Source organism: Anas platyrhynchos, chromosome 12 (assembly GCF_047663525.1).
Source record: "Anas platyrhynchos isolate ZD024472 breed Pekin duck chromosome 12, IASCAAS_PekinDuck_T2T, whole genome shotgun sequence".
NCBI classification, from domain to species: Eukaryota; Metazoa; Chordata; class Aves; order Anseriformes; family Anatidae; genus Anas; species Anas platyrhynchos.
The window spans coordinates 3,904,954-3,927,119 of NC_092598.1; the positions used below are offsets into that span (position 1 = coordinate 3,904,954).

At 38.6% G+C, this 22,166-nt stretch overlaps 1 protein-coding gene across 1 annotated transcript; it reads left to right on the forward strand.

The window, feature by feature from the left end:
* Positions 1-355: 355 nt before the first annotated feature.
* MLYCD (malonyl-CoA decarboxylase) lies at positions 356-21,488 on the forward strand. The gene is made up of 5 exons (XM_013100193.5): positions 356-972; positions 7,824-7,936; positions 9,482-9,638; positions 10,081-10,230; positions 19,561-21,488. The coding sequence occupies exons 1-5, from the start codon at positions 412-414 to the stop codon at positions 20,092-20,094; spliced, it is 1,515 nt and encodes a 504-aa protein (XP_012955647.3). The 5' UTR covers positions 356-411; the 3' UTR covers positions 20,095-21,488.
* Positions 21,489-22,166: the final 678 nt, after the last annotated feature.

Here is a 22,166-nt window from a genome sequence, read left to right on the forward strand (position 1 = left end):
GGTTGGAAGGGGCCTCAAACGTCCACTGACTCCAAGCCCCTGCCACAGGCAGTGGCTCAGGTTGGCTAAGGCCACATCCAGCCTGGCCTTGAACACCTCGAGGGATGGGGTAGCCACATCCCCTGGGCCACCTGTTCCAGTGCCTCACCACCCTTTCAAGTGAAGAAAGGAGGGAGAGAAATGCTTTGCGCAGCGAGCCACAGAACACCTCTCAGAGAGGATCACCGCTCGCCTGCGCGCCACTCTCAAAATGGCGGCTGCAGCGCCCCTCCACCCTTGCCACACTCTCCGGCCCTTCTCCTTCTCGCCTCCGATTGGCGGGGCCCGCGCCGCCAGCCAATCAGCGCGCCCGACGCTCTCCGTGGGCGGTGCCGCGGCCTGGCCCCGGCGGCGGCCGTGCGGGGAGCGGCGATGCGCGGGCTGCGGCGCGGCCTGAGCCGCCTCGGACTCCGCCTCGGGCCCTGGGCGGTGCCGCGGAGCCTCCGACGGGCTTTGAGGGTGGCCGGGCCGTGGCGGGGCCAGTCCTCGGCGGGCTCCGTCTCTGAGTGTGGAGGCGCGAGCATGGAGGAGCTGCTGAGCCGCTCCGTGCCGCTGCTGCCGCCTTACGAGACCAAGGAGAAGGCGCCGCCGCCGGCGGAGCGGCGCAGCGCCGAGTTCGTGCGGTTTTACCGCGGGCTGGAGGCCGGGCCGCGCAGGGCCGAGCTGCTCGGCTGCCTGGCCCGCGACTTCGGCGCCGATCACGGCCGGGTGGCGGAGTTCAGCGCCAAGGTGCTGCAGGCCCGGGAGCAGGAGAGGGAGCAGGGGGCCCTGCTGCAGGCCGAGGACCGGCTCCGCTATTACCTCACCCCCCGCTACCGGGCGCTCTTTCAGCACCTGGGGCGCCTGGAGGGCGGGCTGCGCTTCCTGATGGAGCTGAGGGGCGACCTGGTGGAGGGGCTGGCGGCGAAGGCGGTGGATGGGCCTCACGTCAAGGTGAGGGCAGGGCCGGGGTTCCCCAAAATGAGTCGGGGGAAGGCTTGAGGGGATGTGGTGTGGGACGTCTTGTGATCCCAGTTCACTGTGTAACAGAGCAAAGCTCCTTCCCGCAAGCCATGGCACCAGCAGGAGCTGGATTTGCTCACGCAGCTCAGCCTGGAAGGAAGGGAGCAGCTGGTGGTGTGAAGTAACGGCCTCTCCAGTGGGAACCTGGCTGTGAGCTCTTGTGGGCTAGCGTTAGGGCAGTGGAGGAAAGGCCAGGCTGCCACAGCGTGACACAATGTGGCTGATGTTAAAACTTCGAGGCAGTGTCATGCTGCACCAGACACCGCAGAAGTGAGGTGACTTCTGAGCCCGGTATAGGGCCGCAAGTGACATAGCAGCTGAGCTGTGCTAATGTTGAAGGATATCAACAGGAGAAAGGAGTTCTGTCATGGCTCTGTTCAGCACTGTGTAGAAAATGGGTGAGGTGGAACATCCACCATGGTTATATGGTGCAGCAAGGTGTTGTGAGCATGGAAGAAGGAGCAATGTAGCAGCCAGCGGTGCCAGGCAGTGACAGGACGTCATGAAGGAAATGAAGATTCTCTCTGGAAGAAAGACAATGTGTTGGCCACATGTACTGACTAAAACTTGGCAAAACCAGACTGAATTTGCAAAATTAGCAAAATAGAAATGTGTAAAACATATGAACGCCTGTGCAGCAAATAATACGTTATGTGAGAAACAAGCTAAACACATTTGAAAGTAGGAGAATGTTGTCTGCAAAACTGAAGCTTCAATAAAAGGGTTCTTCTCAAAACATTTTGGAAAGGTTTGGTGTTGTCATACATGTGTGAGTGTGCATAGTTCACTACATCTGTTCTTGCAGTCTTTTTTTGCACTTGTAGGATTTATTTTTCAAATGTAATGTAGGCTAAAGTGAGAGGTGGCGGTAAGTAATGCGTAGCCAGGAAAGCTTAAGCTAGAATTGGTGTGGCTTCTTGTTTGTTTGCGACCGTTTTGGCTATGAGAATTTACTTAAGATACTGCTTCTTCTCGGTTTGGAGTTTCATCTGTGTTAGTCTAATCTGTTTTGCATGAAAACCCAGATGTGAAGCTATGTGTTAACTCAGCTCTTCTTGCTAGATTGTCTGGGAAAAGTTAGGACATGCTTCTGAATTGAATGTCTTGCTCAGCCTTTAAAATCTACTTGATTCTATTGCAAGCAACCATCGGAATAACTAGAGGCTATTAGGGCTACTAGAGGCTACTTCCCGGCCTGTGGGAAGTTCTGACCGTCTCTGTGATGGAGCTGGTTACTGGCAGGTGGTCAGCTCAAGTGGGTTATCAAGAAGTTGTGTGAGGGCGTGTGTATTTATGTGGACATCTCAAGATGTAGGTGTGAGTTACTGTATTACCTGTTCTGAGGTTAAATGTCAAGAATAGAGAAATCGATACGGCACAATATTCAGGCCATTTTTGAAGTTGGGATTGTTGGTTTTTTTCTATTTAATAAAACGTTTAAGTCTTGAGTAGAGAAGGAGGGTTCTCATGATACAAGATGTATCTTGTGATCTTTTAGTGGACAGTTTTAGAGCGGCTCTTGACTGGATTCCCAAAGTACAAGAAAGAGATGAAAAAAAATTACAGAGAAGCTCTGGAATTGGGGATGGGTAGTAAATCCTGCAGTATCATCACTACATGTGATGAACTCTCGTCAATCTAAATTTCTTAAAATATACTTTTAGACCAAGAAGATGCAAAATACCTGACGATTTTTTCTCCATTAATGTCATTGTTCTTGAATCATTAACAAAATAAATGAAGCTCTGCAAACTAGGGCAGTGTTGTCTTCTAGTCTAGTGTTGTCTTTTAGTCGTCTTTTTACTCCTGAGTATAGACACCTTCATAAAGCTTTCAGTTGCCTATTTCATAAATCATTCTTTACCTTAAACATCAACTAAACTTAAGCGAAGAAATACATTTGCTTAACTTACTCTGGTTTTATGTAGTGTGTGATATGTGCATTGCTGCTCTGCTTTCCAAATTGCGTCTCATTATTAGAGTTGTGAAAGCCTCAAAGCACTGAGGTCACTGAACTGTATTAAGAGTGTCCATTAAATCAGAAGTCATAGAAAAATTCTGTGCGTGTCGTATCTGTCAGGATCCAGTGTAAAGCAAATTGGGTTAGAAAAGCTCATTTATAAGAAACGGAGAAGAATGGTGACTGCCTTACTGGAAGACCTCCATAGATCCTTAACATGAACTCTGAACAATGCGTTGGAAATGCTTAAAATGGCAGGCTGTGCAAAGAAAAGGCACGTGCTGTAAGCAGGGTTCAGTTCATGTTTAAGCTCATTATTATAAGGCAAAACTGTCAACTAGAGCAAGACAGAGAAAATTATTGGTACTTCCAGTGACAAGTTGTTATGACAGTGTCTTTCTGTGGATGTTTAAAAGGTGATGAGTTGTTAATAATCAGATAGCAAAAATTAGCAGAAAACTGTATTTTTGAAGCTGTGCAGCCTCTCTAAGGAGTCCACCAAAAATACATAGAAGATACATTGAAAGGGGAAAAAAAAATCATGACATGTCCCAGAGGTGGGTTTTCTGTTAAGCGTATGGCTCCGTTGTTACTATCATAGGCCTTATGGATAATGTTACAATGACCATTTCCAAAAACCAGTAGTGTCAGGACGTGTTGTTTGAAAAGTTAAATTACAGTGTCGCTGGCCACAATTCTTTTTCATGCTGCTAGTTGAAATTTTTCCCTTTCTCATATTCTTTTCATCTCTTAACCTTCCTTCCACCAAAGGCTGGGCACGTTTTCTGGTGTCTTGATACCCGAGTTAATTTTCTGATGACTCATCCTTACAATGCTCAGCATGAAATTTGCTGAAACCCTCTTGTTTTGAGTGTAGCACTCCATATTGCAGTGCAGAATGCTCCCAGCTACATTACTTTTTCTGCTCCAGCTCTTTCCTACTGAGAGGTGTTTTTTTTATATTTTGCTTGCTTTCTCAGTTTTGGCATTTGAAATATAGGCCCTGGTGAAGAATTCATAACAACATTCTTGGTAGCAAACAGTGATCTATCACATTTAGAATTTTCTTCATCTTTCTATATGATTTAGGAAAAAGTCAGTTGAAAGTTCAAGTTGCTGGCAAGAAATAATGGAAAAATAATTTTTATAAATAAGCCTGGTTCCATAATTAAGCAGTAGTTAAGATGTATTTTCGATACTGTGGTTCTCATGTTTGTCTACTAGAAAAACGGAAGAAGTGCCATAATTGTTTTAATTTTTTTTCCCCCTCATAGCAGCCACTCATAAATACAAGAATCTAAAGCTACGTATTTTCTTGAATTATTATTTTTTCTTAAGTGTCTCAAAGGTTTGAACACTACATATAATCAGGGAAAATGGTTTTAAATATTTGTGGAGAAATTGGACTTTAAGGGCAAATTTTTTGGTACGTAGGCTGTACATGACTATCTGGGGAGAGGAGATATTTGTGGCAATAAGTGTTTTACCTAGGTACATCCACAAAAAGATGTATTTATACATACGTATTTCATACAGTTGTATTGACTTGAAATAACTATTCTCCTTGACAAGGGCACCAATGTTCACTCTGAATATTGAAGCAGTTTCCTTTAAAGATCTAAGCAGTCCTTATCTAGAGAAACAACCAAAATTTAAAAGTTTTTCCATTGGAAAAAAACAAAGTGTTTGGTATTTACCTATCAAAAGGCATCTCTAGCCTTTCAGTTACTGTGGATTTGATTTAAATTCTAACATACTTAAAGGCAACGTTGCAGTAACAGTTCTATAACCTTGTGTGTTTGTATCTGCATTGAAAACAAAGTGTGGAAATAAAATTAAACGGATCTTCATGATGCTGGATGGAAATTATAGAATGTGTTATATGGCCTACTGGGATTTTGGTTTTGCCCAGTCTAAAATATTTCTTAGATGGTCTTAGGCCTTTCAAACCACAAAGTAAAAACTATTAAAACAAGGATTACCCACTACTGTGGTGTGAATGTAAAACATTTTTGTATTTCCTCAAAGCATATCAGTTCAGAAAAAGCTTGGGCTGTTAGATATTAGTTGATAAAGCATTATTATTTTGTTCAGTAGAGTACAGTAACTAACATATACAGGTGATAAAGTCACTTGAAAATGCTTGTGTACACTTTAATCATTGTGTAATTGCGTGAAAATGATGCCCAAAAGGGGAAAAATTAAAATAATAATAGAAGATTAAGATATCAAGCAATATAAAACATGAGACAGCTGACCAGCTAGTGATGGTAACTGAGCAGTCTTTCCGATCTGCATGGAGCGCTTGTTCCTACTGCTTCATACTGCATTTATTTGTTCATATGTGAATATGAATTTTTATTGTAAGGGATATTTTGTTTTGGTAGTTAGAGAGGGAAATGGAAGTAATAGTTTCCTCATCAGAGGCAGGTTTTCTTAATTAAAAAAAAAATAACTTTTTCATAAGTTTTCCCATCTGTTCCCCAATAAATAGGGACCTGATGTGAAGATCAGGAAGTCTGTGTTTTGCTGCCCTGTAGCAAAATCACAATTTATTATACACAGCTATTAGAAACCAAAGTATAGCTGGTAATTTTTAATACTAATCTGTCTTGTTGCTCACATTCAAAATTGAGCTGCTAAATAATAAATGTGTGATTTTTATTTTTTTAATGAAACTGTGCCAATAATCTTATGGCTAGAAATTCCTCTGAAATTAAAATAATTTATTTACAACTACATTTATGGAAAGGCAGAACCTTTCTTGAGAATGCTATTTGAATTGAACCTTTCAGTGACTTAGTGTATGTTATCATGTTAAACACAACTCAGTATTTTGCTCAAAATGACTTGAATTAAACTGAGTTTTGGATCCTGCAGAGTATGTCATGTTTCTCTATGCAAAGAATTTTTGTCAGTATGCACAATTCTTTGGCCTGTGTGCAGCCCTGTTATTGTATGAAACATTATTATTTACAAGTGACAGATTATTTGAATTGAGCTACAATTGCCCATAAACAATATTCCTGTCTGCCAAAATCATTACCAAAAGCACATCTGCTTCACTTTCTTTGTTACAGTTGCATGGCTTTTATACCAGCATTACCTTGGACCTAAAGCAGCTCAATAATATGTTCTGCATCTTGGAAAGCAACTTTTAGTTCAGCTGGGCAACATTATGTCCATCATGTGGAGCGCACTTGCTAAACCTGTACCCACTTCAAAGAGGCAAAATGTATCAGATTTCTGCCTTTTCCACTTGTACCAGTCTCCCTGTAGTATAACTGGCCTCCTCCCAAGCTACTCATTGCCATCTGAGCCGTGGTAGTGCCAGTAGACGCGGAGCAGTGCGTACAAACTGACTGGTGGGAGCGCAGCCATCAGCAGCTTTCCCTCCTAGCTGCTAGCCTGCAGCTGGAAGTGGCGCTGCTTCTCCAAAAAACAGATGGATGATGGGAGAGCCACAGGAATCTGATGGTTTGACCCCAGCTCCTACAACTGTAGCTAATTTTTTTCTGGCTTACATTGTGTCCTGACCAAAAAAAAAGCAAACCAAACAAAAAGACCACCAATAATCCTGAAATATGTGGAGGTGGTCACTACACCAAGGGATATTTGACTAATATGATTTACGGTTATTTTTGAAGGCCTTCAGAGCTTTCAAAAGAAAAGCAAGGAAAGCTTTTTTTTATTAACTTTTTTATTCATTTATTAGCATATGTTGCCTTGTGATACAAACACAGGTGGAAGTAGAGTTTGACAGAAGACTTTTGGCACATCTAGCTAGTCTATTACGTATCTTAAAGACAGCTCTCCTGAGCAAGACCAACAAAGAATTAATTTATTAAGTTAGTTTCAGGTAAGCCTACAGTTCTGCTCAGGCTGCTGGTAAGGTGGTGCTGGTATCACACTGTGTCCTATATGCAAAGCAAAAATAAAAAAGGAAAAACAAGCTTTTAGAATCTCTCTAAGGAATATTCATGCTGTGCTGAGTTCAAGAATACTTCCTAAACTCAAATAAAGAATTTTAGACAGAAAGCCTTTAATAATGTAGGCAGTAGGAAATTAGTAGAGAATATAAAATTCATTATGATGATGAATGCTTTTGAAAGTATTTGGTATTAGAGTTGGCTTTAATTCAGTATCACACTGTTTCAAGTCTGTTGTGATTTCTGAGTTCTGTAGTCTTTTTTTTTGCTCCTTTTGCTTTTCTTCCTCAAATTTTTTCACATTTATATAGATGTTAAAAATTCCGTAAAGCCTATGGTTTTAGCTACATCATTGTCAGAGGTATGCATTTTTCTGTTTCATTATCCTGAGTGGGCGGGCACGTGCAGCTGCAGTACTGTTGGATTTAGTGCAGTAATCTTCCTAAGGCACGAGCTTCTTCAATACTCGGAAGAGATTCACAGGTAGAAAAATTTCTTGAATTTAAAATCCTTATTTTCATCAAATTTCCTAAAACTTGTTCCATAATATTTAAACTAATGTATCTGAGCACCTGCACAACTGCTGCTTTATCGTCAAGACTACTCAAACACTTGCGTTTATTGATTGCTTTTTATCTATGTTGTTTTGTGTTATCTTCCATTTTCCTATCTGCAGCTTACTACCGATGTTAAATTCGTTCTGTCTGTAAACAGTCATTGTTTTAGTCCTGTGTGAGAAAAGCTGAGCTGTTAGGCCTTTCATCAAATAGATGCATTGTTTTCCTTGAACTTCCTAAAGATGTAGTTTGAAGTAATTAAGGTTGTTTTTATTTGCATTTGTATGCTATACCTAGCTTACTTAGCAAATATGTCCATCTTTCTTCTGTGTGCAGGAAATGAGTGGTGTTCTGAAGAACATGCTTTCAGAGTGGTTTTCAACAGGATTCCTAAATTTGGAACGGATCACGTGGCAATCACCTTGTGAAGTACTCCAGAAAATTAGCGAGTAAGTGCTAAAGGTTCCTAAGGCTCGTGAGTGAAGTGGTGATGAAATGTATCTAACTGTAGAGATCCACTATTTTCAAGATAACTGCTTCTTCAATACTTTGCCATAGGCAAAGAATAATTAAGGAGTAGTTGCATTTAATGCACTTAAGAGCACACTTAGAAAGATTGAATTAAACAGTGAAGGGGATCTGTTGTCCCACACTATAATCTTTCAGCAGACATGCTGCATGTGTAGACAGCTGTCATTTCTAGTAAATGAATTTCCTTTCATCCTTCTCGGTTACCCTCTCTACCACACTCCCAGAGTTGGTTTCCTGGTTGGAACTGGTGAGGTGTGCAGAATTGATTGTAAACTCTATGTGAAGACCATTATGTTTATTTTTTTAATAAGCATTCACACAGGATCACAGAATTGTAGGGGTTGGAAGGGACCTTGAGATCATCGGGTCCAACCCCCCTGCCAAAGCAGATCTACAGCATTTATTCTTGACCTTCTGTCTAATACTCAAAACTGTAGTGATGAAGTTGGAGATAATTGAATAAAATTTAAATTGTATTGCATTTTGTCATATTAAAATCTTAAAGAAAAAAAATCTCTAAAGAAATTTGTGGAAGTACGTAACTAATATGTTGATGAGGCAAAGAAAACAGGTCTTATGCAAGCTGATTTTTTCCAAATAAAAAGAATTTGTAATATATCACTTAATCTTCAGGGTATTTTGGCAAACATACTAGACTTTCAAATATCATAGAGAAAAGAATTTTTTGAATTATTGTTTGAAGGTGTGGCTGTGGGAGTGCTAGTAGAAATTTAATTTCATCTAGGTGTATATATTGTTTGTCAAGATATATTAAAGCATTTGGCTAGCTTACTAAAACCTATTGAAGTAAAAGATGTTGCGTTCCTGTATCTGCCCAGTACACTCCATAAATATTCAAAATAACAATTTACAAAACACCCTGGAGTAATATCTGAATACTTTTAAAAGAAAGTGACACTATATGGGTGGTATATTAGTGATGAATACATTTTAGAGTAGGTTGAAGTAGAAGAGCAGAAATGCACTAAGATATGCATCAGGCTGAATTTTTAAAGTTGTATGCTAGACAGTGTTGCTAGTAGAAATCCTTTTCTCACTTTTTTTGTGAAAATTTTGAAGTATTCTACAAGGATGATCGTATCTCTCCTTTGTAGTTTGGGAAAGCTAATTCCTTAGAAGTGTGTTCAGACTTATTCAATGACTTAGTCATCTGAATCAGGTATTCTACACCAAATAGAAGGTGCAAATGAAATTTCATAATGAGCATATCCCTGAGAGAGGTAGAAAGCCTTGGTATGCAGGAGGCTTTTACAGTTGACTTTGTCACAGTTTGGTGATGGATTATACTTTTTTGAATTGCAGCCTGATTCTCCTTTTTTGGTTTGAGAATTGTGTTGCTGATATCAGTGGGGAAAAGTACTGAGCTTGTAGGATTGGCGGTGGACGTTTGTAAATGAAAAAGAACAAAACACAAACACTTTTTTTTCTTTTCCCTCATTGAGTTCTGAAGCTGTGCATCCTGTTAGAAACTGGGTTGATTTGAAGCGCCGAGTTGGGCCGTATAGAAGATGCTACTTTTTTTCTCACTGTGCAATCCCAGGAGAACCACTGATAATCTTGCATGTTGCTTTAACCAGTGATATCTCCAGCAGCATCCAGGTACAGTCACTGATATATTCAGCACGCAGCAAAGTGCTCAAATTACAATGTATGCCTTGGGTTTGTTTCATTTTTTAGAGTTGAGAGAGTTGGTTTTCCTTTTAAAAATGACAGGGGTACGCAGAAAATTTTGGAGCTTTCTTCAATCGCTAGAAGAATAAGATAAGAAATAAATTAAGAAATGACAGTAAATGAGATTAAAACTTCAAAGCAGTTACAATTGCTTCTGAAAATTTTAAACCCCATTACAGTTATTTCCTGCACTTCCTAATGGATAAGTAGCTCTTCTTAATACTTTTTGATTAGATTTTTGTTGTTTTTCACAGAGAATAATGAATTAAACAGTGGGAAGATGTGTTAATGCATTTGAAAGTTAAAAGAAAGGTCCCCTCACTATAATTAGAGTAATAACTACAACTAATTTTTTGTTTTCATTTCCCAGTCCATAGTAAAAGACGTGAAATTATTAGAAACAGAAGATGCAGACAAAATCACAACAGCAATTTTCTACTCAATCAGTTTGGCTCAGCAAGGACTGCAAGGTGTAGAACTTGGCAATCACCTCATCAAACGGGTCGTAAAGGAGCTGCAGGTAGGTGTGGCACGTAACATAACATTTGGCCAATGTGCTCCCCTTACGTCTCTGTTCTAGTTTCCATTTCCTCACGTTTATCAATGTGAGGAACTGCCAGGTCTACTGCACTTTCAACTTCTTACCAGATCAACTTTTGAAAAAATGTAAAGAGTTGGAAGAATGTTTTCTGCGATTGGTGGATGTCAGCCAGAGGTAGATAGTGTAGACACTTGGTTGACATGTGCTTGTTCTAGTTGGACAGGTGCTTAAAAATCAAATTAGTACTTTTCTGTTGAACGTATCTCTAATTTAGCTTTAGTTTGATGTGTATATTATCAGATTCACTATTGTCCCACAGTTGAGCGAGTGGGGTATTGTTAACACATGCTGAACAGGAACCCTACTGTTCAGCATATGTTAACAGGGCCTTGATCAACATTTTCTCTTTTCAGAGTACCTGATTGTCCATTGAAATCTAATGGCTGCTCCAGTAGCAGTAATACTTCATTACATAAATGAATTATTTTTCCTGTTTGTTACGCTGATTTGCTGCCAGTTATATATAATGTTCACATGTTTGCCTGGTAAAAAATGTCTGAGCAAAGAAATATCTTTTTTTACAACTTACATCTTTTTTTTTAATTAAACATTTCTTATAATATAGGAAGATGTCTTCAACACTTGAAAGTTACAGGAATCAGTTACTTTATGAACATCTATGAATTTATACAATATCGTGGCGTGCTGTAGGGTTTATTGTTCATGGTTTTAGGACTCCTTGTAGAGCCTTCTTTCAAGTAACAGGAGAAAAGAATGAAAATTCATTTATACAGAGTGCTGTGAAAGAGACAGTCAGATTTCTGTTTTAAGTCCATTATTTCATTTAACAGTCGTTAAGTATTAAATTATTAACAGGGATACCACTTCAAAGTAATGGTCAATGACGGTGTTTGTTTTCATTGTTCCAACTTGTGGATTAGTAATGATGCCTGGAAAATAGTCTGTGATTTAGAACTTCAGTTCTATTTACAAAAATAACTCAAAATTGGATGCACCAAATTTCTACTACTACAAAATGATTGATTAGTCAAGTACTGAATCATAGCTGGCTGCCCTGAAGTTTTTTTTTAATGGATATTTTGGCTGAATTTTGTTGCTTCTTGCTTTCAAAATGGCTTTTAAATTAATTGTCTAAAGTGCAATAGTCCAGGTATAATTAGGCTGTGCCATCTGTCTGATCTTGACTGAGGGGAAATTGGAATAAATTCATGCAGTTACCTACTTTCACATCTGAAAAATAATTTCTGGATAATTGAGTTGCTCTCATAAAATAACCCCATTGACAATGTATTTGTCCATCACTAAATTGCTTACAACACTGGAAGAATTATGAGTGGGTTACAAAGGAAAATGGACAAACCATGCTTTGATAACATAGACCCAAGTTCTGAAATTTGATTTGTCTAACAGAAGAATTGTTTTCTTATTCGTAATTAAGACAAAAGTTTCTACACTTCAGCACTGTAAAATACAGCCCTCCTTCATTGTTCATCAAATACACAATGAATAGAAAACAGAATGGTTGAGATACCTTTAAAAACTGGATCAGGCTGTTCTCTTGTGATTCAGGAACAACTGTCATTATTTGTGCTCTTATTTCTCATTCCTATTCCCAATGCTATTCTGTGCTGCATAGATATAGTTTATTCTATCTGGGAGTACAAAAACTGACAGTTGGTTATGTGTTGCTAGAAATCTTAATCTCCTCATCTCTTCAGAACAAGGCCAGATACTCTTCTTCATCCTTCAGTCAACCTGAAGTGATCAGGCTGAGTGCAGGTGAAAATTTATGAAGTTGAGCGCAGGCCAGTATTTCAGGAGGCCTGATCTGATTGTACAATTTGACGTAGGCTTTAATAATCTGCCAAAACCGGCTTATGTTTACAGGTCAGATTTTTCCTTTTAGGTCAGACCTTTTGAAGTTAAATTTCATCCTCCCAATCTTGTCTTACTTCTAAAAATATTAATGGCCTTGCAGATTTCGCATCTGGACAATAAGTCACCTCTGCCCACTCTTACCTCTTGGCTAGCCACCGATGTCCTTCAGAAGCGTGAGACTGCAGTAACAGTCAAACTGATGTTTAGGAGGGAGTAAGAGGATTTTCCCTCACTGTTCATGTTTTTTTGAACCACATAGCAATAGAATTTTCAATCAGCATAGGGAGTGTCTGTTTCTTTTTTGATTGGAGTACATCTGAAAGATAAAGATTTTAGTATTTTTTGTTAGCTTCTTGCTTATCATAAGATTCACGTTGTAATAAAGTTTCTGTGTAGTGTTTTATTGTTTGTTATCAAGCACATTTATACTACATTGACATTATGAATTTTTATGCATATAATCCGCATTCACTTTGCATCTTCAGCCCTTTTCTTCTACTGAATCTTCTTAAGGCATAAAATAACCAGCACTGTTGTGTCCCATTCCTTGTTTGGAATTTCTGGTCTTATGCCTGTTACTCTTGAGTCACATTTCATAAACAAGTAACATTCTGTGTAATAAGTGAAGAAAAATTAAAAAAAAAAAAAAAAAAAAGTAGTTTTGACACTAACCTTGGGGAAAAAAAAATCAGTAATTTGTTGTGGCCATTAACAGCGTGTAAGACATGTATGCAAAGCAATGCATACAAAAAAATGAAGTGCAAAGCAATGCTTATTTACATGTAGGAATTCAGATGTAGAAGGTGAGTTAATATTTTAAATCCCAATCCATCTTTGTATACACATTATTAGGTTTATTTAGCCAGATACCAGTCACTCTTTTTGAATAGCAACTGTCAAAATAAGGTATTATTGTACATCCAAGTTTTGTTCTGCATTGTGAATTAAAAGTATGGCACTCATCAGTCACTTTGCCTTCTGAGCAACTTCATATAATGTTACTTTAACCTGCACCTTGTAGTTTGAGAATTGATTTTTTTTTTTTTTTGAACAGACATACACTCTTACTGGTCTTACAAAATCAAAAGCCCATCTAGTTACTATGGCTAATTTAATAATAGTAATGATGGGAGCATAGCACAAGAAAAGACTTTTTTTTCCTGACTCTTCGGCACATTTCTGATTCAAAATCAAAGCATGGTTTTGGCTTACTTTGAGGTGGGCAGAACAGATAGATAGCTTCACCTCATATCCACTGCAGATCTATTTCTCTGCTGAATGGATATGAAGAAAGTGTATATAGAAGTCTAAAGTTACAATACATTTCATGCCTTTCTCCAGAAATCTTTTTATTTGGTAGTATTTTATGACAACGTTGTAAAGCTTGGACAGCAAAGGACCCCTTCTTGTAGGTAGATGGCAAGCTGTATAATTTTTGTGAGGTCTGGAGTGAAAAGAATTTAATCCCAAACTGCTTGAAGTACCACTTGTAAGCATGTGGAAGTGTCGTTATTTTGGTTCTTCTATAATTTGTGAGTTAAAAAGGGCTTAAAGCCCCAATTTGTTGAAAATGTACAGTGATTTTAATGAACGGCCAAGTTAAAGGCTGTTATATATCAGTAACAACCTCCACATATCTCATCTACACCATTCCTCATCTTCTTGGGGTGCCATTATAAGGCTGAACAGAGCTAGAGAGAGGAAGGATAATTCAGGACTGTTTATCCATGATGGATATGGTTTTCTATAGTTTTTTTTCAGTTCTTTGATATTTTTTTTATCTTCTCAATTCTATCTTCCTCTTCATTCCAGAGCATAGTTCTTGAATTTGTTGTCTTGAAATCTGAGAACCATTTCCTATTACCTATTTCCCATCTGTGAAGTGACTCTGAGTTCTCATGCTGTTGTTATCAGTGTTTGGGGTGAGAAATTATTTCATGTACTTCTGTGATGCTTACTCATTCAGCTGTCATTGTAGATGTGGTGACTCTTGCCTTGGCAGACTCCTCCTTTCAGAGGAGAGAAGCTGTGTGCATTTCAGCTTCAAAATACTTATATTGTGAAATACTTACACTGCAGTTAGGTTCAAGACAAAGGCAGGGCACATAATCGGCACTGCTCTTGGCAGCCTGTTTTACCCTTCTCTGGAAGTCCCACTTCAGTGCATTAAATTGCATGCATGTGCACTCTTTCTCTCTGGTCAGGTCTAAGTAAAGGACTTCCCAAGGTTGTGTATGTTCAGATTGAACATAATTCTTTGCAGCAGCATAATAGTCACTTACTTGAGAAGGCACAAATGATACCACAGTACTGCTGAGTTGACTTGTTGACAGCAGCTGAAACAATGTACTCTCAGCAAAAATAAAAAATTGTTAGTATCAGAAATTACATCTCATTAAGCTTGCAGCTGCCTTTGTTTAAAAAAAAAAAAAAGTGGTAGGAAAATATTTTTTTTCTATTACCTTTGCATTGCTTTGCAATAAACAAATCTCTCCGTAGAGCACTGCTAAATGTTCAGGTGTTGCAAGTTACGTATGTTGAGACTGTCTTTAAATTAATTGATTAAAAAATACTTTGCAGAGAGCATTTGAAAGACTTGAGGATTTTGTTGTTCATTGTACAGGAGTAGTTAATGCTTAATACACTTATGTAATTTTCTATTTGTTTGAATTAACTTTTGTGGACCTCTGATTTGCAGAATGTTACTTGATTCAAACTTTCCCAAAACACTACAAACTTTTAAAACTTTTTCTTACCCTTTAGTAAAAATCCTTTATCTGACTTTGCCTTAGCTTAACCTGCTCTGACACTTCCACTTGTAAATGTCTTTGTAACCTCAAAACTGAATTCTCAGCTGTCATTCCTCATAAGGAAAACTCTGAATCGGGCATGTCATGAATGTGTATCACTAGATCAGAAAAAGACATAAGCTAAGTTAGAAACATGCTAATAGCCATTCTTTCCCCCCACCTCTCCAGTGAAGCCTTCATTTGGGAAGACTTGAAAACTGTACTGAGACATTGAAATAGATGGTATCTGCACTATAAAGTTATGTCTATAAATAAAATAACATGTCCAGATTCCTTAAAAGAAAATCTCATTAGCAGGCAATTTAGACCTTAATTTTTAGAAATCTTCTTGCTAATTCTCATGAACCAGTTACATAGACTGCTAACTTATATTGGGTAGCACTGCTTACCTTCAAAGACTGTCTATCACAGCTGAAAATATGTGATGAAAATATTTCTTGCAAATGATTTTTTATTAGGACTGTTAGAGAAAGTGCAGCAGTAGAGGCTCTGGTGAGGATTACAACCCTTGGTGTTAAACTCATTTGGTCTGCGGTTCTGCATAGTAGCCAACAGCCTCCCTTGGAGTCTTGCAGTAACTTAAGCAGCTGGAGGATGTGTGAAGTTGAGTCACAGAAATGGGTCCTCAGTTTCATCTCTTTATATGCGCACAATCAGGAGGTTGAATCCTTAATCTCTGCATAGCCATTACGATTTGGTACAGGTATTGGTACATTACCATCTGCCACAGGTATTGTAATGTAATTGGGTAAAAGGGAGGGATATAACAGGGAGAATAACAGGGCCTCAGGGAAGGAGCTTGTGTCATGTACAAAGGAAATCCTGGGCGATAGCGTGCTGCTCTAAATATGGTGTTTGGTGTTTTTTTTTTTGGTAGTTGCTTGATGAAAGTTTGTTACACAAGTAATTTAGAAGGGTTTTGTAAACACATTTCTGTTGTTGTCCAAGTATGTGCTTTTTTGGATTATTTTGGGGCAAGCAGTGGGATGAATTCATTCACCTGCTGATGCTGCTTTAGTCCCAGTTCTCCCTATACAGATCTGAGAGTAGGCTACATGTTCATTGTTGGTTATACCGATGTATATAGAGCAGAGAGCAGACAGCATAAATAATCTTCTCCATTTCTTATATTTAAGCTTGTGTTGCTCCTGGAAATGAATTCTGAAACAATCTCAAAAAACTAGTTTAAAGAAAAAAAAAAGTGGGTGCTGGTGCTGGAAAACAAGCAGGCAGATGCCTTTCTAGGGAGCTGATAGGTGCTGGCAAAAGAGCAGACAGATAGATTTCTCATTAACAGACATTTAATTCAGAATGTGTTTATAGCCAATCTAAGTGGTCTGCGGCTCTGCAGAAGGTACATCATAGCAATTCAGTCCGCAGATGACAGACACTGATAACTGGTGGAGCCTTTGAGAAAACTGCTTAGAATTTTATAGCCTGTGGCATTTGGGGGAGAAAACTGATAGCTACTATGTGACTCAATAGAATGCTTAACAATTGGTGGCAGATTTTAGCTTTCTGGTTGGACTGTTGATAATTGCTACCTTAATTTGATATAGGTGACCTGGGGAGATTATGATTTCCAAAACAGACTTTGCTTTCATTGATGAAAAATGTGACCTTGGACTACAGCTTTCAGAGTGCAAGACAGTTTCAGATGAGTTTTAGATAATAGGAGAAATCTGCACGCTTCTGCAATTAAAAAAAAAAAAAAAAAAAAAAAAAGCCCCAAAACTAAAAGACAGTCAAAACGAAAAATCCACTCCAAAACAAAATGAGCAGCTGCTTCTTAATGGTGTGTGGGTTTCTGACAAGAAAATAAACATTAATGGATCTCCACCAATAGTCTTAAAAACTAGCACATCAATTTAGTAACAACATAAATGTGCACACTTCACTGCATCTATTTATTTTTACAAGAAGTGGCCGGCTAAGATAAGCTCCTGCACTCAAGAATTTATCAGATATGTAATAGTCTGTACTATAGCTTCAAAATGGGGTCAGTTTCCTATGTCTTATCTGTCCTAAGAAGTTAAATAAATAAATCCATTTTGTATTTATTAATAGAGCAGGAGCTACCAACTTTCTGATAGATATTTTTGGGTTGGGCTTGGTGAGCAGGTCACTCCTGGAAGTGAATGATAAATAAAAAGCAGTCAACATCACAAGTCCTGCCATTTTCCTTCCTTAATTAGGAACTTTGCAGCGGTTAGTATTAAGACACAGATATGGGAAGAAATTATCCACTTGTTGTTTTGTCATAGTGGATGGTGTGTTACCCTCTTACCTCTGCAAACTAAGAGATGAGCTCAGAATTTTTAGCCTATGTAAGCACGGGGGATGTTGTGTGAAGAGCCATTAGTTTTAGTTCAGTACCCAGTATTTTCCAATACTGTGCTTTCATAGTGGTGGTGCAGAAGACTTTCTGGTAAGCAGCATTTTCTTTCGGTCCAGTCAGTTTTTTTCCTTTTAACCTGAAAGAATAATTTCAGCTTCCCCAATTTCAACAGGACTTTCCATCTTCCTCTCTCAGGTTTTAACCCCAAACAACTGTGAAGAATGCATGAAAAACCTAAGCCATGTGTTCTCAAAGGCAGTTTTTATAGGATAAAATAATATAATCAGGGAAAAAAAAAAATATATAATCGGGGGAAAAAAAAAAACTTTCCTTAAAATGTTGAACTGTCTACTCCAAGAGACATTTTTTTAATTAAAACATATTCACTGTATTTATGTCTTATGTGGCCGTGGTTTGCCATAAGAAATCACACAACCCTAATAAAGTATTTTTTTTATAAATGCTATATTTTTAAAAATTGTCGAAAGAGATGCTAAGATATCACTAAAAATTACCTTCCACAGACATCTTTCCATCAGTTTCCAAAGAATGCTTTTTCTTTTATGAAATCCAAATGCAGTAAAACCTTGTAGTTGTACTGCACAAATCTTGCTACAAACACATGCTTCAGAATGACTCTTAAAATAAAATATTGTAGTGTCCTTGAGTGGAGACTTGAAAAAGTCAGAGATCAACGCCTCAGTAATATTGCACTCTGACTGTAGTTGTTGGCAATATGACCCAGCCAGGATTTCCTGGGCTCTCTGATTACAGAAATGCTTGTTTTGTTCAATATGATACAGAAATGAGTGTTTTACTGAATAATTTGCTTTTTGCTTTATCCAGTTCTCCAAGGAGATGAAATGGGATGTTTCTTTGTAACTTCTATCTCCTGATCTTGTTCATGTCTGGTCCCCAAATAATTCTTTGCCTTATGTATTTGTGTACTATTTAATGAACTTCTGATGAGGGGAGGTGGTAAGGTTACTCAGTTTATGCAGTTGTGTATCACAGAAGTGAAGAGATGGTAGGTCTGAGATGGCTGGATGTATTGTGGCGCTGGAAGCCAGCAGAATAGCAGTGTGCTATTTGGGAAGCTCCATGTGGAAAGGAAAAAAAGATGTTGTAAATAACCAGCTGAGTATTATTTCAATTATTGAAACTATTAGAAACATTACAAGGCTTAGTGCTGCAACTTGTAATGGCAATATGGCATGTCTGCTTTCCCTGGCTCCTGTATTCTCACGAAACAGACCACAGACAGCAGCAGTGTGTGGAGCACAGCGGTACCTGAGGCTGCAGCAGTGCAGGTGCAATTCAGGCACTGTAGCAGCATGCATGCCATTAACATTTGCTAGCGTAAGATAGCGTCTAAGTGATGATGACTTTTTAATGGTTATCTGGGAAATGCTTAAAGTAGAACAAAATGTAGTTTGTAGTCATTTAAAGACAATTTTCCATTGACATTAAGATGCTTCTATAATGCTGATAAATGTCTCTGTTCTTACCACTGCCTCCTTTATGAACAGTAATTAAAACACAGTGGTTGTTCCACCTCATCAGCGGCTTACCTTGGTTCCTTGTCCCCCTGCTCCTTGAACAGGTTTGAGCTTTGATGTCAATTTTGTTAAAACCAAGTAAGAGTGAGTTTAACAACCTGCTCTATTCTTTGCTATTGTACCTCAAAACTAACATAGAATGAATAACATGAAAGGTAGCTGGCATGTATAGAGAACCTCTTCCAAAACTTCAGGAAATAGTTATTTCATAAAAAACACAAACCCACCAAAACAACAACAAAAAAACAAACATCATACCTCTACTGATTTCCTCATGGTCTGAACCGTCTTTCATTAGTTAAACATAAAAAGTAAATTATTGAAAAGGTTTTGACAACTTCCATGTTGATTTACTTGTTTTTAAATCTTTTTCCTCTGAATAACATCCTTATGGCACATGATTGCATTTGTTTATTTCTGCCTATAAAATGATAAGCCAGAACAAAGGTTTGGTAAGTACTATGTAAGTACTTTTAAATAGATGGCGTGTGCGGACTGTAATTCAGTCAGTGTTAAATTTTCTTAGCACTCCAAATGCTTTTTAGTCACTTACCTGTTACTGTCCATGTGATAGATTCCCCCCCCCCCCCCCCCTTTGGTCTATGTGTATCAGTTAATTATCAGAATCCTTCATCTTTACTCAAACTTCTAATTGTGAGTCAGTACAAAACTCATGAGGTTTTTTTTCTCCTTTTGTCTGTAGAAAGACCTTCCTCAGATAAAAGCTTTTTCTTCTCTGTCGCCTATCCCTGGATTCACAAAATGGCTTCTTGGTCTCCTCTCCTCACAAATAAAAGAGCTGGGAAGAAATGAACTTTTTACAGAATCAGAACGCCAAGAAATCTCTGAGATCACGGAGGACTCTACTACTGAAACTCTAAAAAAGCTCTTAACTAACAGTGAATGGGTGAAATCAGAAACATTAGTCAAAGCACTGCATTCGCCACTTATGAGATTGTGTGCCTGGTATTTGTATGGAGAGAAACATCGTGGCTATGCTCTTAATCCAGTAGCAAATTTTCATCTTCAGAATGGCGCTGAGTTGTGGCGGATAAACTGGATGGGAGACACGAGTCCTCGGGGCATTACAGCTTCTTGTGGCATGATGGTAAACTACCGATATTTCTTAGAGGATACAGCCAGTAATAGTGCGGCGTATCTAGGGACAAAACACATTAAAGCCTCAGAACAGGTTCTTTCCTTGGTGTCTCAGTTCCAGCAAAATAGCAAGCTCTAAGTACTAAAAGAACTAAGAACAGGTATCCTCACCTATGAAGAGCTTTAAAGTATACAGTGTCCATATTTACATGAGAATATCCTTTATAAAACAAATTTAGTCAGCACAGCAGGATGCAAAATTATTTAAATTATCAGTTGTTTTATTTACATTGTCATATATTCAAAGTCTGGTTTGTTGTGGTTGAGTCACTGAGTTCTAGACATCTGTTATGTACAAATGAACTGGAGGTGTGTATTAAAGGGTGACTAAATTCTCAGTCAGTTTCAAGACAACGGTAACTCAAATGGGAAATACTACAGCAATACCATTATTCTGTTGATGATAAAGCTGTATAAATGTCATGCTTTTGGTGGGGATAGAATTAACTTTCTTCACAGAGACTCGTATGATCTGGTGCCTTGGATTTTTGATGAAAATAGTGGTGATAACGCACCAATGGTTTTAATTGTTGCAGAGCAGTGCCTACCCAGAGTCAAGGCTCTTCTGCTCCCTGTGCTGTAAAGCCAGTGAGGAGGCTGGGGGTGCACAAGGAACTAGGAGGGGACACAGCCAGGACAGAGACCCAGCATGTCCAGAGGGCTATTCCGTGCCATGTGGTGGCATGCTCAGCAGTAAAAGCTGGGATAAAGGAGGAAGAGGAGGCGATGTTCAGAGTGATGGCATTCATCTTCCCAAGAAACCTTTACATGTAATGAGCCCTGCTTTCCTGGACATGGCTGAACACCTGCCTGCTGATGGGAAGCAGTGAATGAATTCCTTGTTTTGCTTTGCTTGTGGCTTTTGCTTTACCTGGTAAACTGTCTCTATCTCAATCCATGAGTTCTTGCACTTTTACCTTTCTGGGTAAGAAAGGTTAAAAAAAACTGGGGAGAGTGAGTGACCGGCTGCGTGGTGCCCAGCTGCCTGCCAGGTTAAACCACAACACTAAACCACAGCTTCAAAAAGAGCTGTGTTTTTCTGTTATACCACTACCATAAATAAATCAGTACCGAAGCACCTGGAAAGTAGCACTGTATGAAAGTAATTTTTGGGTGAAACATATTAGCAGAACAGTAGTCTACAATTTTATTTCAATAATACCATTGTTTTTTTCTACATCGAACACTTACATAAAACATCTTACTATTTTCCGTTTTCAAACTCACTAAAAATCTCACTGATTCTGCTTTGTTGGGAGCATAGAAAAGCCTTGTATTAATGTTCTTGAAAATCAGGTCTTCTCAGGGAAGCAGGTATGTAATATTATAATTGCACTTTAGTCTGCTAAAATATAATGAGCAAGAAGGAAGTGTTCAAACAAAAGACTTGATAAAAGAGCTTTTTTAATGAAGAGGTAGGTGTGATGTGTAAACCAATAAAATAAGATTTCTCATTAAATCATGTGTTTTGTATTTCATTGTGTACCTTGATTTACTTAACAGCTTTTGTCGATAATAATATCACCAGAGAAGTAAGACTATCTTAGCACAGTTTGATGCTGTCATATAATTCCCAATTTCTTCCCTTTCTGGTCAAATCTTGTTCCTGTTTTTGGGAGAAGAATTATACAGGGGAATTGAAAGTGGTAGAGTCCCTGCTCCTGTATGAAAACAGGAGTGAAGAAAGCTGTAAGTTTCTTCACTAAGAGAAATTGGCCTTTCTCCTAAAATAAAATTATATAATTGGTTTTGCAATCTTTTTTTTAATATTCATTATTAGAGAAAAATCCCATTCTTCGGACTGGTAACCGTTACATGGACCTTATTTATAAATATCTTCTAACCAGAGAAAAGTCAGGCTAACTAGCTTGTGTTCATGGTAGATTTCACAGTACCGATGATTAAAGGAAAGGGTATTTCCCCTGCCTGTTACTCTCTTGAGGGGGGGGAAAAAAAAGGCACTTTTATGCAGCAGCTGGTCATCAGAAGTGACAGTTATATTCCAGGTTGCCTTCATTGTGTTTTTAAGAGCTGGGGATCTAAGGCCTAAGGTTTAAAACAGTTGAAGAATGGGAAATTTTTAGTAAGAGACTTTGAAAAAAAAAACACCTCCATCTTGGCCAATGTGAGGAAGTAATGTCAGAGTGATGG

Excerpts from the sequence above, each read along its gene's own strand:
- MLYCD (XM_013100193.5), top strand. The coding sequence starts at position 412 with ATGCGCGGGCTGCGGCGCGGCCTGAGCCGCCTCGGACTCCGCCTCGGG. Across the intron at positions 9,639-10,080 it reads ATATCTCCAGCAGCATCCAG|TCCATAGTAAAAGACGTGAA; the intron begins GTACAGTCACTG and ends TTCATTTCCCAG. Across the intron at positions 10,231-19,560 it reads GGGTCGTAAAGGAGCTGCAG|AAAGACCTTCCTCAGATAAA; the intron begins GTAGGTGTGGCA and ends TTTTGTCTGTAG.